The sequence below is a fragment of the Camelus ferus genome, chromosome 1 (assembly GCF_009834535.1).
Source record: "Camelus ferus isolate YT-003-E chromosome 1, BCGSAC_Cfer_1.0, whole genome shotgun sequence".
Taxonomy (NCBI): Eukaryota; Metazoa; Chordata; class Mammalia; order Artiodactyla; family Camelidae; genus Camelus; species Camelus ferus.
Window position 1 is genome coordinate 103663017 of NC_045696.1, and position 16162 is coordinate 103679178.

Sequence of the window (16162 nt, forward strand, 5' to 3'; positions counted from 1 at the left end):
CAACATTTTACTACCCTTGTGTAGTATCTTTTAACAACCACCACAAAAACCCAGAATTTTCAGCCTTCTCTGAAACAAATGGCTAAGAAAAATGCCCAGTAAATTTAAGTATCAGTTATAAGAACACACAGCCAAGTGAAATGGGCTTGTTATTTTATCTTTTCTTTATTTTAATAAAAATAAATAAAAATGGAATAAAGCTTTGAGAACAACACTTACTGGATGATGAGGTCGCAAATGAAAAGTATGAGGTGATACTACGGCTACAGCAAAGAAACGAAGAAACACAAAGCTGCTCACTGCAGAATACTGAACATGAGGGTCATCTGCAGGAAAAAAATGGTGAAATGTCATGCACAAAAACACTGAATTAAAAAACAAAGATGACAAAGTAAAAGATACTGAAAAAACATGTAAATTAAATAGGCGATAAATATAATTTGTCCAGTAAGAACTGAGTTGATGAAATGATAGTAGTGGTTATGACTAAAGGAAAAAAATTCTATGACTAAAAAAAACTGAAAGAAATAATAAGAAATAATAAGGAAAGTGAAAAGCAAAGCTGCTAGGTTTTCAGAAATATTTTAATTTGGAAAAATACCTCTTTCCTCATCTGCAAGAAGGGATGCCTGAAATTACAACAAAAATAAAAGTAGTATCTAGCACCACCTAGTGGTGATACTGAATCCCCTAAGACTAGGATAGCAGACTGTCTTCAGCTTGTTTCAATCTTCCCCTCAAAAATCTTGATAATATCAAAGGCTACGGAGTAAAAACAATCAGACAGCAATCTTTACTTCAAAAAGTTATCACTACTCCTTATAAAAATGCCGATGAACTGAGGACACCTTGTGGCTTTGATCATTCAGCTACAGTTTTCATTTCAGATTAGAGTCAACACTTAACCCAACAGTCAGATGGTAGAGGAGCAGGTGGTGACGGAAAGAATGTCTGCATTTGGTTTGAGTTCAACTCTTCCAGTCACTCAGCGGATAGTCGCCGACCAGTCACTGAATTTGTAGTTCTTTACTAACACTTGCTTCCCACCACTGTCTCCTCCCCGCTCCCCAGCCACCCTCCCGGGGTAGTGAGAACAAATGAGAAAATAATGAAAATACTTTATGACAACAAAACTACCACTACTTCTAGTCTATGGAGAATATGAAGACAAGTTAATATTTAAGCCAACAAAAAGACAATTAAGGAACTATGTTTGCATTTATAAAAAATTATAAAATGTGTTTTAGATTATTCATATAAATAAAAACCAAACAGCTACTGCATATTTGAGGCCAAGATCACTGGGTAGGGTGGAGTACAGTGATCAGTAATATGTTTGGGGGTAGGCCAGGCCCAGGTGTGAGACCCTGCTCGCCTGCTGGCCATGCCACAGACCCTGGGCAAATCATTTAACTTCTCTAAACCCCAGTTTCCTTATCTACGGAAAGGGAGCAGTGCCTACCGTATATGGTGGTGTGCAGGTGAGGGAGAGGAGATAACTCAGGCTAGCACTGTGCCTGTTCACTAAGACCTCAGTGTGGAGATTATGATCTCACTCACTATTTAAAAATACAATTTTAGTCAGCATTTCATCCTTTCATATGTTAATATCTCTGTTCCCCTTATTTTTGTTACCTAGTCTAGATTTAGTACACTTATTACAAGTTAACCGTTTACAGCTTTACTATAATTAGTAAACTCAGCCCCACTTGAGCTTTGGGTAAATTTAGTGGAGGGGCAGATAACTGCACACACCTGTGTGCACACACATACTCAAATGAATATGATAAAATCACAAAATCTCTTCAGATGGTTACAGAAATAAACTTACGGTTTCACATAGCTGGGTAAGACTGATAATTTAAGTAGCTGCCTTACCTCCTCACCCTCCCCCCTATTACAGGCAGATCTGGAAAGACAGCCATAGTAAGTTTATTTACTTATCAGAGATGCATATAGTTAGAATAATTCCAAGTATTGACAATCAGAGATAGCAACTGTTAATTTTATGAAATGTTTCTAAGCAAAGCCTTGACACAGCTGCTCTAGCAATGTTAAAGCATGCCAGTTATTGATATGTGGGCCTCAAAATCCTGTATTTTGAGGTATATTGCAACAGAGAAGTTTCTAATGTCTAAAACCATTTCTGCAAAAACCTCTCACCACTAAAACCTTAGCATTCTCAAAACTGTCAAATCTCGTCAGTTGTATGGAACTAAGCATTCTCACTATTTGAATGCATGTAAGTGGAAAAAGTAGTTGGTACAAATAACAAAGGTATTCTGGTTTATCATATTTAACAGTCTCATAAGCACCAGGTATAAATGTGTACTTATATAATGTTATAGTTCTCAATTTCTGCCTTTCTTAAAACTAATGGTGGTTTTGATTTGCTTGTATAAAGTTGCCATTATATTGAAATAAACAGTTTTATGTTTTGAGATTATAAGAAAATTAAATCAGATGTTTCATTAAAAAGCTAGAACTATTTTGAACAACAAAAGACGACTGTACTTACAAACCTTAAACATTTCTCATAAACCAAATACATGATAAATCTATAAAAAATCAAATATAGAAGAAGAAATGGTGTATTTTAGTAAAACAAGGCACTTACTAGGAAATCTTTGAGTAGCCATTTGCCTTAGAGAATAAAAGATATCACACATTACAGTGGGGCAGCTCATACTTGATTTTACAATTGTACTGAATAACTTGTCTACATAGTAGCGCAGATTCTCCTGTGGGATTAAAAAAGGTAAACGCTAAGATACTGACTTTTACACATCTTCAGTAGCCTTTATGGGGAAAAAAATGCAACAAAAATGAGACATATTAGGCAGTCACTATCTAGTATTCTGAGACCTTGCTTCCCTTCTCTGAACTCATTCAGTTGAAGGACAGATTGCATCCTGACCTCATTTAATAAATCAGATTTAGATGAGTTAGATGTAAGAGGTGAATGGACGGCATAAACTTCATAAGAAGCAGACAATAAAACGACCCAAAGAGAAATCAGGGAAGTAACATTCTAAAAACTAGACACAGGAAATGCTGCTAACAGTATGGGCCTTATGTAAGTAAAAGGCACTGCTCACCCCACCCCCCAGCATTGCTACAACAGAGTAAGTGGGAGACAGCGGTACCATTAAGACCAATTTTAATGCAGTTACAAAGACAGCAAAGACTTACCTTATTATTTTCTACATTATCTCCCTCTTTCAATTTAATAGGATCAATTTCACAGGGTTTTGAGGATTCACATATCTGGAAAAAAGATTAATTTTTCCTTTAAAGCTCTTTTCTAAATAATTTGGCAAAATGAAAATAATTATTTTTTCTGATCGTACAATTATAAAAATTAAAACTGTAACAAAGTTTAAAACCCCCATCTAGAGATAGTGTATACAATATACCTAAAGAACTTATCAAAAAGTATTTTTCATATATTTAAAACTCTATCTAAAATAAATCGGATAACAAAGAAATAATTATGTAGAGTATATACTGCAATGTGCCCTTCAAGTAAAAATCCACTGATGGAAGAATAAATCATTTATTTTATTTCTGAAGTGTTCAGCCTCATTCATTCAGTAATATATGAGTGGACACAGTATTCGCATCAGTAGATCACTTGATGGAAGAGATGCTATGATAAGGCCAAACTATTCTTATTGGAGGTGCGTTCCTGTACCTCATCTAGAATAGGTTTTAATGTTACTTTCAGGTAGTGCCCTCCCACTATTTTCATCATCTCATCCAGACATCGGGTGGCCAAGGAATTTCCTCTAAAAATTGTGTTTGCATCTCTGAAATACAAACAGAAATAAGGTGAAACCAAGTGTAATAATCAAAGGCTGTAAAATCAATAACAAGAGATTTGACTTTAGTCATATACACAATCTTAGTAATTCTTACCAACCATTCAAAAGCTTGCTACAATTAGGATTTTCAAACTTACTAAAACCACTTATCCAAAATATACAAAAATAAGTTAACAACAAAAAGCAAACTGTATTTGAATTACAAAAGTAGAGTGTGTATGTCTAAAACAACAGTGTTAAATTATGACAGCAATGGGAAGCCATCCAATTGCTCTTTCTGTCACACGTGTGCATGTTAGGGTGCTACACAGCAAATAACGGGAAAAAAAGCTTCTGTCCTGGTGTTTTATTTGTGACAAGTGAATCATTTAAGATGAGAAACAGGAAATTTTGACAAATGAGTAAAAAAAAAAATCATGCATTAATTGTTAATTCTACTGTTGGTGGACAACTGCTAACTTAAAAGAACTGCCTTTTATTACTTGCTAAGCAGTGCTTTTCAGACCTCTATAGAGTAAGGCTGGTCAATACAGAAGAATGGAGATCACAAAAACAATTTGGAGAATTATGGTCCAATTTCAACAGCACATAATTAACTTTTAATAAAATGTAACTCTTACTGTGTATCCTTCAAGTCTAATTCAGCCACTGCAGTAGCAAAAGGAACAAGTTTATCATGGTGGAGCAGCAGTCGTACAAGGGGCAAAACAGCGTCATTTTTATCTCGACATATTTCACCCAAAATGTAAGCAGCTGAGGCAGATATCGGCTAGAACACAGAAAGGTAGAGAACAAGCAGAAAATCAAGGAAGCATGATTAAATATATATTCAATCACTAGCTTGTAAAAGTAATTCAAATATATTCATTAACTGTAACTGTTGTATAGAATAATATTTAATTTTCTAAATTTTTATCAGAGATGAAATTTGGTGCACATATTGGTATATATACTCTGGTTCAGATAAAAACTGAAAAAAAAAAACAAAACCTTGATACTCTGAAATCTTTTCCTCATCATTTACAGAATTACTTTAGCTTTTTCCTATTAAATCACAAGCTTTAAGATTTTTTAAGTACCTGAACATCTGGTGATTTTAGCAGCAAAGTTTTCAAAGGACCATAGTACTCTGAAGGAAGCACGTAGTCTTCTGTATAACATATATTTAATCGAAGGGACCCCAGGTCATCAGTTTTAGATGACTTGTTTCCATTGTCTCTTGGTTGTAACAAATACCTAAAGTAAAAACACAATCAATTCTATGCGATGGTAATGGATATTCATGCTGGTGAGGTAAACAGCTAAGCTATAAAAAAACTAAATTAAAAAAGTCAACTTAATATTTAACATTAGGACAATTCATAAGTAGCAGGGTATGAGTCTTCAGAGGCTTCATGTTGGTTGCGTATTGAACTAGAAAGCTATAAATAGATTTCTATCCAGGAAACAAAATGTACAGATAATACAAAAAGCAAGATCTCAAAAGGGCTGAGTAAGAGTTTGATTAGCTTGCAGGTTAGGGAAAAAAACAAAAAGTAAAACATTTAAAATCCAACATATTTTCAAAAATAATTTTTACCAACTAAATTTAAGAAAGAAAGCATAAGTGATCTTGTGTTAAAGTAAATCCTATGTTGTAAAAATTTGAACTTCTATTTTAAAAGTTAGGGTTGAAAGTTTATAAGAGACTTTCATATTATTAAAGGATTAACAGTACAACTATACTGAAAATGTTTTTATTTGCAAAAATCAGATTTACACGAACTTTTTCAGGTAAGTAAAAAGTAAACAATGTATATGTAAAAACAGAGGCAGCTTTAAATATCCAAGGATAGAGAAATGTTTACAAATTAAGAGAAACATCTGTAGGACCAAAACCAGAAATCTGTTATTTTTAAAGATTTTTTAATGGAAATTTAAAAATACATAAAAAGTAAAAAGAGTAAATACTGAACTCTCATGCACCCATCACCTAGTGTCAGTAATTCCCAACTCAATGCTATTCTTGCTTTAGCCATATCTCTACTCACTCCTCCCATTCCACTCCTGCGTTATTTTAAAGCATTTTCCAGGGGTTTTAAAATTTCATCTATAAATATTTCAGTATATATAACTGTAACTACATAAACAGCTAAACTTTTAAACATCATCATTATCCAGTCAGTAGTCAACTTCTCCCAAACTTGTAAACAGTTTTCTACAGTCTATTCAAATCCAGGGTTCACAGATTGTAAACATGGTTGATAGTTAAAGTTTCTTTTAATCTACAGATTCCCTCTAACCACTAATAAATCAGGTGATTTATCTATAAAATTTTCCACATTTGGGACTGTGTTAACTCTATCTCCATGATGTCATTTAACATGCTCTTTTGTTTCCTCTGTACTTCCTGTATATTGGAGTTAGATCTAAGGGCTTGGTTAAACTCAAGTTTGGGATTCTGGCAAGAACACTTCATTGACAGTGTTGTGTAGCTCCATCAAGAGGCACTGATGTCTGATCGTTTCTCTTTTTGTGGTATTAGCAATCACTGATGATCACTGCCTAGAGTCAGTAATCTGCACAAGTTGCAAAATGATAACTATTTCTATCATTCCTCCTCTACTCATTAGCTGGAATGCTTTTTATAAAGGAGTCAGGAGTTTCGATGTTTGCTTTTTTTCTTATTACCTGATTTATTAGAGAGATCTCTTCAATATAAAAAATGGAGGGGTGGCAGGACTGGGGTTGGGGTCCGGGGCTACACATGGGTATTATGGGGCCAGCAGTGGCTGCAGGGTTACAGAGGTACCTGCAGCTCGGGGTTTGAGTGGGATGGCCCAAGGGGGCTGTGCATACTGATGTTTAATTTTGGTATTTATCACTTATATCCTCCCCTAATAGACTAACTTATTTAAAAATAGAAGGGAGGAGGTTTTAATAGAATATTAGCTTTGAGAAAGACGATAAAGACATAAAAGAGAACTAGAGAATTAACCAAGCAAAATTTGTAATACAAGGAGAAGAAATTATACAGATATTATATCACTACCCACAAAAGAGGAATTTCATCTCGGAAGACAAACCCTTCAGAACTTCTACTCTCTGATTTAAGGAATAATGATTTAAAGAATTTGCCTCTGGAAATAATAGGAAATAAGCCTGTTAGCAAAGGTGACTCTGGAGTGCCTCCAAGGGAAGTCTAGCTGGCTGATCACCAAGCATCCTGACGTGGGCACTATTTTGGTCAGTTTCCCACAAGGAGGTATATGTTCCATAGCCTTGCAAATTCTGATACCTAATGCCATCAGCACATAGAAAAGTGAGCCTGAACTGAAATGACTGAGCACAGACACTAGCATACTTACAGTAGAAAGCCAATGACTAAGTTTATGAAAAGAAATGCAGTTGACCCTTGAACAACATGGGTTTGAAATGTGCGGATCTTGGAACCAATCCCCCATGGATACTGAGGGAAGACCACAACAGTCAAGTGGCAAAGATACCTGCATTTTTTTGTCCCTGACACATTTTATTATGAAAATGTTCATTCACAAAAGTAGGAAGAAGAGTGATAACATTAGTAAGGAACACCCTCACCATCACCCCATGCACTCATCACTCGGCTTGAACAGTTATCACCATTTCCCACAGTGTTTCATCTACATCTCTCACTTCAACAAATACTTTTTTTTTTTTAAACCTGTTAATACTTAAGTTTTTATGTTTGATCAATATATTTTTTACCTGTTGGTAAGCTATTCGGAAAGCCAAATTATCAGAAAGTGCTGTGGTGAGTTCAGAGACACAACAGAGATTTAAGTGGTCGTAAGAATCTCTCAGCTAAGACAATAGTTTCTCCAAGGAAAGGATAATGCTTCTAGAGCAGAGTCCCCTTACCCCCCTGACGGTGCTTCAATGGGCCTTACCCACCCATGTTTGCCTCTGGGGTCCTTTTTTATTGTTCTAGATTAATCTGCCCCTTTTATTTTAACTGGTGCTTTCCATATATGGTAGAATAAAATTAACTGTATCACAGTTACAACCTGGTTCTGGCTCCTGGGGGCTGCACGTACCCACCTTAAATAGTGTCCCCATGCTCCAGTCAGACTTACAGACCCTGTCTGGGTTTGTTCGTTAGAAATTATACTCAGAGGGCATCTTTAATTCCATTATCTCTAAATTACTGGGGGGGAAGGAGCATGCCTTGGCCCTCTGGTACTGTTATAAAACTACAAACACACACAAAATAGGCCTACAGTCCTACATGCACATTCTACACAGAGGGATTAAGGCCGTGCTGTACCAGTTATTAATTTTTATGCATACACTGTTTTAGGATGCTCAGAAACTCCAGCAGGGCTTGTGCCAGCCACTCTTTTTAAACTTGTCTCCTTGGGCTTCTTTGGCAGGATAAGAAATCCCTACGAACAAAATATCTCATCCATGCATACTTGAACAAAATATAGCATTTCAAAATATGTCATTGTCCTACCCATTCCCTGAAAAGGTCATTTTTTTTTTTAAATGAGAAAGGACCACTCACTTGGTTTTCTTTTTTGAGGAGGGGTGGTAATTAGGTTTGTTTGCTTATTTTTAATGGAGGTTCTAGGGAATGAACCCAGGACCTTGTGCATGCATGCGCTCTACCACTGAGCTGTACCTTTCTCCCCCTTGATTTTCTTTTTAATAATATTTTATAAGCAAGGGGCACTCAAATTTTTTACAGCTTAAAACAAAGTATTTCTGAGTTTTAAACATATTCAAAAGTATTTATGCCAAAGTACAAATTTACTGTAGTACATTGGCTAAGAGCACAAACTTTGGAGTCAAAGAGTTTGGTCCAAATCCCAGCTGTGTGATCTTGGGCAAATTACTTACTCTCTCTGTGCCTGTTTCCTTATCTGCTAAATAAGTGGTAATAATGATGTCTAACTGATTTAATTCTTACAACAATCCTAAGGAGGTTATATAAGCAAAGCACTTAGAATAGTGCCTGGTACACAGTAAATGTTATTTATAAAACATTTATATACACTAACTATTACCACTTAAATATATTAAATAATGATAAATGTAGTTATTTATATAACTATATAAATGTGATTTATTCTTTTAAAACACTGTTACAAAAGGTTCAGTTTGAACCATCTGAACGATCCCTTGTGAATTAAGTAATCCTGTTTTAATTAGAGTTAAAGAGAAAAACCTCAAGATTTGTTAAACAGAGAATATCTGGTGTGCCTGAGGTCTAAGGATGCAAAACAAAAACATCTCAAATATATTTTCTTCAGTTTCTGAATGAAGTGTTTCAGTTTGAAAGAATAAGAAACAGGAAATAAAGAGAAGTCACTAACTGGAGGTGGCATTTAGTTGAGAAGTCACTAACTGGAGGTGGCATTTGGTTGCTCACACGTATTTTTTTCATTCACAGAGCAGCATAAAAACAATCCTAATGCTCTCAATATTCAGCAGTTTTGACAGCCCCTTAATAGAAAGAAAAAATCAGCACTGGGAAAATTTTAACAAGATTTAAATAATTAAAATTGAGCTAGGCAGGGGAAAACTACAACTATTTGTGAATCATGCTGCCTAAGCTGGGAAGTAATTGTTCAGAGGCAGCTCTACTAATACTTGAATGTTATTTCTGGTTCCAGAAATAGAACCATTATCAATTCTTACTGAAGACAGGAGATTAAAGATAGGTGCCAAAATTAGCAAACCAGAAAACCAACTCATCTCCAGTAAATATTAATCTAGTTTTAAATTTGTATAAAGCGTTTATGTTGAATAAAACTCCATGTTTTATTTACTATTTGAATCTTACTTTCAAACTTAAAACTTACAACATGAAAAGATGTTTGTATCTACTTCCTTAATGTCCACTTTGGATCATTTGGGGGAAATTACTGCACTGATTTGTACAATCACACAAAGGTTTTGCATACATTAAGTTCTCTGACATTGAGGTAACTAGCGAAATGAGATTCAACTAGATTATCACTAAGGTTCTCTTTGTAACATCCCAAACCAATGGACTACTGGTACAAAGGGGGAAAAAAAGCAGCAGAAATCCTAGTATGTACTGGCGTGGAATAATGGTGATGACAGCAGCAATAGCTACAATGACAAGAGCACGAGTAATACTCAAGGTCACAGCCCCTGTGCTTTCTCTGTGTGAAGCCACTTCATCTTCTGACCACTTTGGGAGTCCGGTACTATCTGTATTATCTCCATTTAACAGCCAAAGAAAGCAAAGGCATTCAGGTGGAGTAACTTGTCCAGGGTCACCCAGGTAGTCAACGACAGAAATGGGATCTGAACCAAGGAAGTTTGGTTCTAGTGTCCATACTCTTAACCACTATAAAAAGTCAACAAATATTTATTGAAGTTCTGCTAAATTCCTAAGTGAAAAAAAGTATAGTGCGTAACATGATACAATATGTGTCCATTGTGTAAAGAAGGGGATAATGGAAAAAAATGTGAAAATGAATATATGTATGTATATGCATGGGACATTGTGCTGTACACCAGAGATCGACACATTGTAACTGATGGTATTTCAATTAAAAAAAAAAGAGAGAAAGGGAAAGAAGGACATGTATGTATTTGTCTGTATTCACATAAAATATTTTCAGAAACTCAAACCTGCTGCCTCAGAAAAGGGAAACTCAGGGTCAGGGGCAGGAAATAGATTTTTACCTTTTGAACTGTAAACCATGTGAATATATTACCTATTCAAAAAATCAAATCAGCTATTATCTACATGTTAAAGTTAAAACTAGCAAATATCAACACTAACAAGCTAATCCTAACATCTGACAGATGTTTCAGAATAAAGAATACATATCATTACTAAGGAACTGACTAGCCAAGAAAGGAAAGGGAAAGTAATTGAATCATGTCATAATTCGAGAATGAAATTAAATTGGAACCATCAAAATCAGTTTTTAGGAAAAGACTCTAATAGACAAATACCAAGGGGAAATTCTGTGAAAAAGGAAAGCAAATTGAGGCTTTCAAAACAACAGAATTACATTACATTATTCTAACTCTCATAATATTAAGATTAGAAAGAATATCTGAAATTCTGAAGGTAAAGCTTTTCTTGAGTTTTCATGTAGTTACTATCAACCCCACAAGGGGATGCTGCAGTTCCACAAATGACAAAGGAGGCTAAGAGTTTTAACTTGACTTAAAAGGAAATGACACACATTTTTCTATTTCCTTACAAGTAGGGAAGTATAAAGTAATTAGCAGCTGCTCCCATTTCGTGCTGTATAAATTTTAGCACTTATACTGTTGGCAGGTTACTTTTAAAATATTACTGGCAAAAAAAACTATAGGAATAAAGTTAATTTCTGTTTGTCAGTGTTTTTACATCCTGCCAAGGTAGCTCAACAAAGTTTTGCCAGATTTGGAGGGCCTGTCTGGAAATGGTCTTACTTAAAATACAGGCTGTGTGGCACATTTCAAGTCCACTTTAAGGGGCCCAAGTCCACAGCAACTCACATTTTATTTTGTAACGAATAGCATGGCGTATAATTTTAAAGACTTACTGAATTAAGTTCAGAAATTTTCATTTTAAAATGTATGCTACTTTATGGAAAGTGGAAGAAGACTGGGGGTGGGGGTGGGAGGAAGATGACAAGCTTCAAATGTTCATCAATTTTTCACAGTGACAAAGTTAAATTTTTTCCCCTATCTATGAAAATATTTTGGAAATTACAGCATATAAAATACCACCATAAAGACCACTAAATCTTAGACCTGCATTAGCAAGAGGTAAAAAATAAAATAAAAAACTTTGAGAGTCTAAATATCAGTCTATCAGGGGAACGGCCTGAAGACAACAGAGTTCAAACTGAAGAACGCCTGATGGCCCGCCCCGTCAGGAGAGGCAGGCTCTTAAAGACAAAGGAGCCTGCTGCCCACAGTGAGAAACATCTAAACACTCAGTTTCAACTTCTCTTCCGGGCGACTGAAACTGAGTTTTAAAAAGTGGGCCTTAAAAGGCAAATGAGAAAGGCATGTTGTTTTATATTCGGTTGAAACCCAAGTCTAGCATGAGGGCTGCTGGCAACCTACTGGAAGGGACAGGATATACATGCTTTTAAGTGGTGCAGATAGGAAAAAACAATAGTTTCACGTTGATTCTGCTACGGAAACTAACGTCAGCTTAATGTCTTGAACACTAATTTAACATGAGTTTAATGTCACCTAGAAGTCATGAAAAGGTAGAATACTATTGGAGCCAATACTGAGCCACCAGAGCTCCTGAAAAATCTATTAACTAAATCAGCTTAACAACACGTAGATCCTAGACATTCAGAAACTAACGTCAGGGCCATCCACAGCGCATTTCAGCTGCAGGGATGTAGGGGAGGGGAATCACTGGCCAGATCCCATAAACAGCCGAATCTCTACAATAAACCCTTTGCTTTCAAACATCCACAGTTCCCATGACCATTAAAAAAGCTTCTGAGCTGCAGAGTTGGTTTGTGACCAAGCACCCTCTCACATGGGCAGCTCTTATGTACTGTTTTAAATGGTCTCCATTTTTTCTTTAGAGTTAAGATTAAGTTTTTGAAGAGAAAAATATTTCTAAACAATTCAGCTCTTTCAACGCAGTACCAGAGGACAAGTCATAAAACTCATATAATTGTACCTATTCTTTAGCAGCAATAAATTAGGGACCAAATCAATTAATGTTAATGACTTTGGGCTTATTCCATTAAAAATTTAAAATATGCACATGGTAGGCATTTATTTGCATATATAGTACATTAAAGGGCATGATCTACTATGTAGTTCACTACAATGTCTGTCTTCTTACCAGGCTTGATGAGAGGAATCATTTCTTAATACATTCACAGGAACCTTAATCTCACCTAGGAAAACATCTTGGACCAGGTTTCCATTGTTCCACAAATCAATCCTGAAAATTTAAAAGTGGCTTTATTTTTTGCAAACAATATTTAAGAGAACACGCAGGACCAAATAGCTTCAAATCACTATGCCTTGTATTATAGCATTAATTTTACAGTTCTGGATACTTTCGCCATAAGCATCCTTGTCATAGACATCTTTGCCTTAAGCATTTTTGCCACAAACATTTCACTGCATAACTAATTGGTCATATGGCAATTTGTCATAAAAGATAAAACAGAGACACAAACATAAAATATGAAAAATGAATAACAAAATTAAAGACTGTTGCAAAATACAAAATATCTGAATACATTTAAAATGTGTGTAGATTCATGGCAATACTGTGCAAATAACTGCTTTTATTTTGTGAGTTGTACCAAAGCACTCTGTCTTTCAAGTCTTTCATTCACAGTATTTTATACAGGTGTGTGTGTGTGTGTGTGTGTGTGTTTGCTTGTTGATTCGTCTCCTTGTTTGGCGTTGCATTTTGCTAAAATTTCTTTCTTTGTTAAGAGAGGTATCAGTTTCCAAACACTAATGCATATTTGTATCTGAGTTTTGTATTGCACTAGGAAAGCCTCCACGTTGTTGTTTGTTCTTGGCATGCTGCTGCACATCTGTTGATAGATATTACAAAGTCCTATGGGAAACGTGGGTTCTATTCCATGCTTTCGAGGCCCTCAGACTCTTCTTCCTTCAATGTGATGTGTTTCAAAATAAGAAACCAACTCTTTGGGGCAAATCATGTCATCTGTCGGCTTGATAAAGCTATCAATAACATTGCTAACTGGAAGAAATGCTAATGCATTTCAACCAGTTGAAAAAACTATCAAGTTATTTTATCTTTCACAGCAAAGCTGACTTATGGCCAATTAGTTATGTGGCAAAAATATCTATGGCAAAGATGCTTATGGCGAAAGTACCAGACACGTGATTTTACATGCTTAAAAGGGATGTTAGCATTGTCATATATCTCACCATCTAAACTAAGAGAGCAGAATACTGCAGTAGCTTTTATTTAACAGCACAGAAAGTAATTATCTTAAATAATCTAAAAGAAAGCATTTAAGCTTCTTAGTTTCAAAGTCTAGGCTTTATTTTAATCTGTAGCAATAAGGACTACAGAGTTACTTTTTTGAATTTGAGAAAAGAAACCAACACAAGACTACAGTTTCTTTCTCAATTAAAACCAGTTAATATGTAAAGATGGGTGATTTAGAAAAATACATTACCTGATCATTCCAAACATGTGATTAATACACCCTTTAGATGAACACACTGTTAACACCACACCTATACATGCATTTACAAAACTTTCCCCTCCCAAACAGCATAGATATTTAATACCTAGGAAATAGCACAAACTTCAAACACATGCACCTGTTGAATTATCTTACAAGACTTCTTACCTCACTGAAATTTCTGTTAGACAGCAGATATGTTAAGAAGAATAAAAAAATTATTTCTAAATTGGCTAATATATAATTACTTTTCTACATATTTTTTTCTTCCATCCATTATGCTATGATTTAGAAATTTAGGAGCAATTAAATTTGGAAAAAATAAAAAATAAAATAGGTGAAAATTAGGTCATCTTTGTTTATCAAATAAATACACCTTGACTATTTCTGCAAGAATACCAGATTTTGAAAAGATAATTTGGATTTAAATTAGATGCACATTCCTCTAACTTTTATCAATTAACTTGCTAAGGAGAATTCTGTTAGGCTTGACTCACTTTTTTCAGTTAAATTTAGGATTTTCTTTTGGCACAGTAAAAAAGCAATTCTGTAAAACCACAAGACACATACCTAATTTCTAGCTTTTCAATATCCTCCTCTTCTACCTGGAACTGGGACTTTCTGGTGTAACTACTGGATCTGGTTACCTGTAAACAAAATATTTTAGTAAAAAATTTTTTTCTAATATATTTTTCCTACATGAACTTAAATAAAAACTATCATCCTTAAAATGTTCAATTGTGTTTATCATAAACATAGGAAAATATCTAAGGAACATTTTACCCAAAAGCTAAATACAAAAAGAGCTACGGAAGTAGCAGAGAGGTAAGAATAAGGTGGTGTAAAAATATCAAATTCCACCTTGCCTCTGTACCGTTCCTTATCAACTCAAATATAGCAGCACTGGGTTCTCTGGTTCACATGTAATCTGCTGGTGACTCAGAGTAAAAGTGTTCTATTTCAGTAAAGCTGCACAGGCTAGGAACTGTTTGAAGACTCTCCCACATTTCTCAAGATACCAATGTCACCCTCACACTTCCTCCTCACATTTTTACTGAAAACATCAAGGCCACTGGCAGGAACTTCCTCAACTACTGTGCACCTGAACACGTCCGTCCCCACACAGGTCCTTCTACTTGACAAGGATGAGATGATCCTCCTCTTTCCTAAGACTACTCCACCCACACAGTAGGCAGTAAACACACAGTAAGCATTCGATCTATTTTAATTACAGCTTTCTTTACCAGACTGTTCACCTCATTCAAGTCTCAGAAAAATTCTCCCCTTAAATTATGGTTCTTCTATCTCTTTCCTTTCACAGACAAATATCTTAAAACTGTAATCCATTCTTACAGCCTCCACTTCCTCACCACCCACTCATGACTGTAACTCCTTATAATCTGGCTTCCTCACAGATCACCCTCCTAAAACCTCTCTCTAATCACCAAGTCTGATGATGAATTTTTAGTTCTCACTTTCCATGACTCCTTTATCTGAACGACTGACCAGACAACCATCCCTGCTCTTCCCAGAGATACTCTTTCCTTTGAGTGCGCCCAGCACTATCCCAGCCACCTTCTGCTCTCTGTGCTTCTTCCTCTGGTACCTCTTCTTCCTCAGAACCTATAAACAGGGGTCTGTTCCAGGGTTTTATCTTTTATTTTGCTCTAAGAGCTGCACAGTGCTGTACAGTTTACAAAGTGCTTTCACACCCATTATCTCTTTTGTTCATCAGAACACTGCTCTGAAGCAGGCAGGGCTAGATTTTTTATCCTCATCTCAAAAATGAGGAAGCTAAAGTACAGAAATTAAGAGACATATTCAAGCTGAATACTTCATATGTGGCAGTGAGCTTCTTCACTTTTCTCCTTTACTGTGTACCTCTACTCCCCTGGCTTTCTTTCTTGACTCTGTAAGCAAATCTTGAGTATCTACAACCATCACCCATCGTCATCATGAACTTCCTATGGGAGGATTTTACATGTCAGACCTCAAAGCTCATTAAGTCCCAAACTGAATCACTCATGTTTTCCTTCTTAACTTTTCTATTTTTCCAGATCTGAAACCATAAGGACATTTGACTCCTCCTTTTATCCTTTCTTCTATAATCAGTTCATTACCTTGTCATTTGTAGTTTCTTTCTCTTCTGTCTCTTCCTCTCTATTTCCATATTACTCTCTTGGCTCA

The 16162-nt window shown here is 35.5% G+C and overlaps 1 protein-coding gene across 3 annotated transcripts in view; it reads right to left on the reverse strand.

Annotated features, from left to right (window-relative positions):
- RASA2 (RAS p21 protein activator 2) overlaps positions 1–16162 on the reverse strand; it is a 112497-nt gene that overhangs the window by 29574 nt on the left and 66761 nt on the right. For all 3 annotated transcript variants that reach the window (XR_004322773.1, XM_032487322.1, XM_032487316.1), the window contains exons 8-15: positions 14546–14622; positions 12640–12741; positions 4904–5060; positions 4445–4593; positions 3695–3809; positions 3193–3267; positions 2618–2741; positions 220–326 (exon numbers count right to left, since the gene is read on the reverse strand). Coding sequence is in view for 2 of the 3 variants with exons in the window: in XM_032487322.1 (XP_032343213.1) it covers positions 220–326; positions 2618–2741; positions 3193–3267; positions 3695–3809; positions 4445–4593; positions 4904–5060; positions 12640–12741; positions 14546–14622 (906 nt within the window). In the remaining variant the exon portion in view is untranslated. The remainder of the gene's footprint in view (positions 1–219; positions 327–2617; positions 2742–3192; positions 3268–3694; positions 3810–4444; positions 4594–4903; positions 5061–12639; positions 12742–14545; positions 14623–16162) is intronic.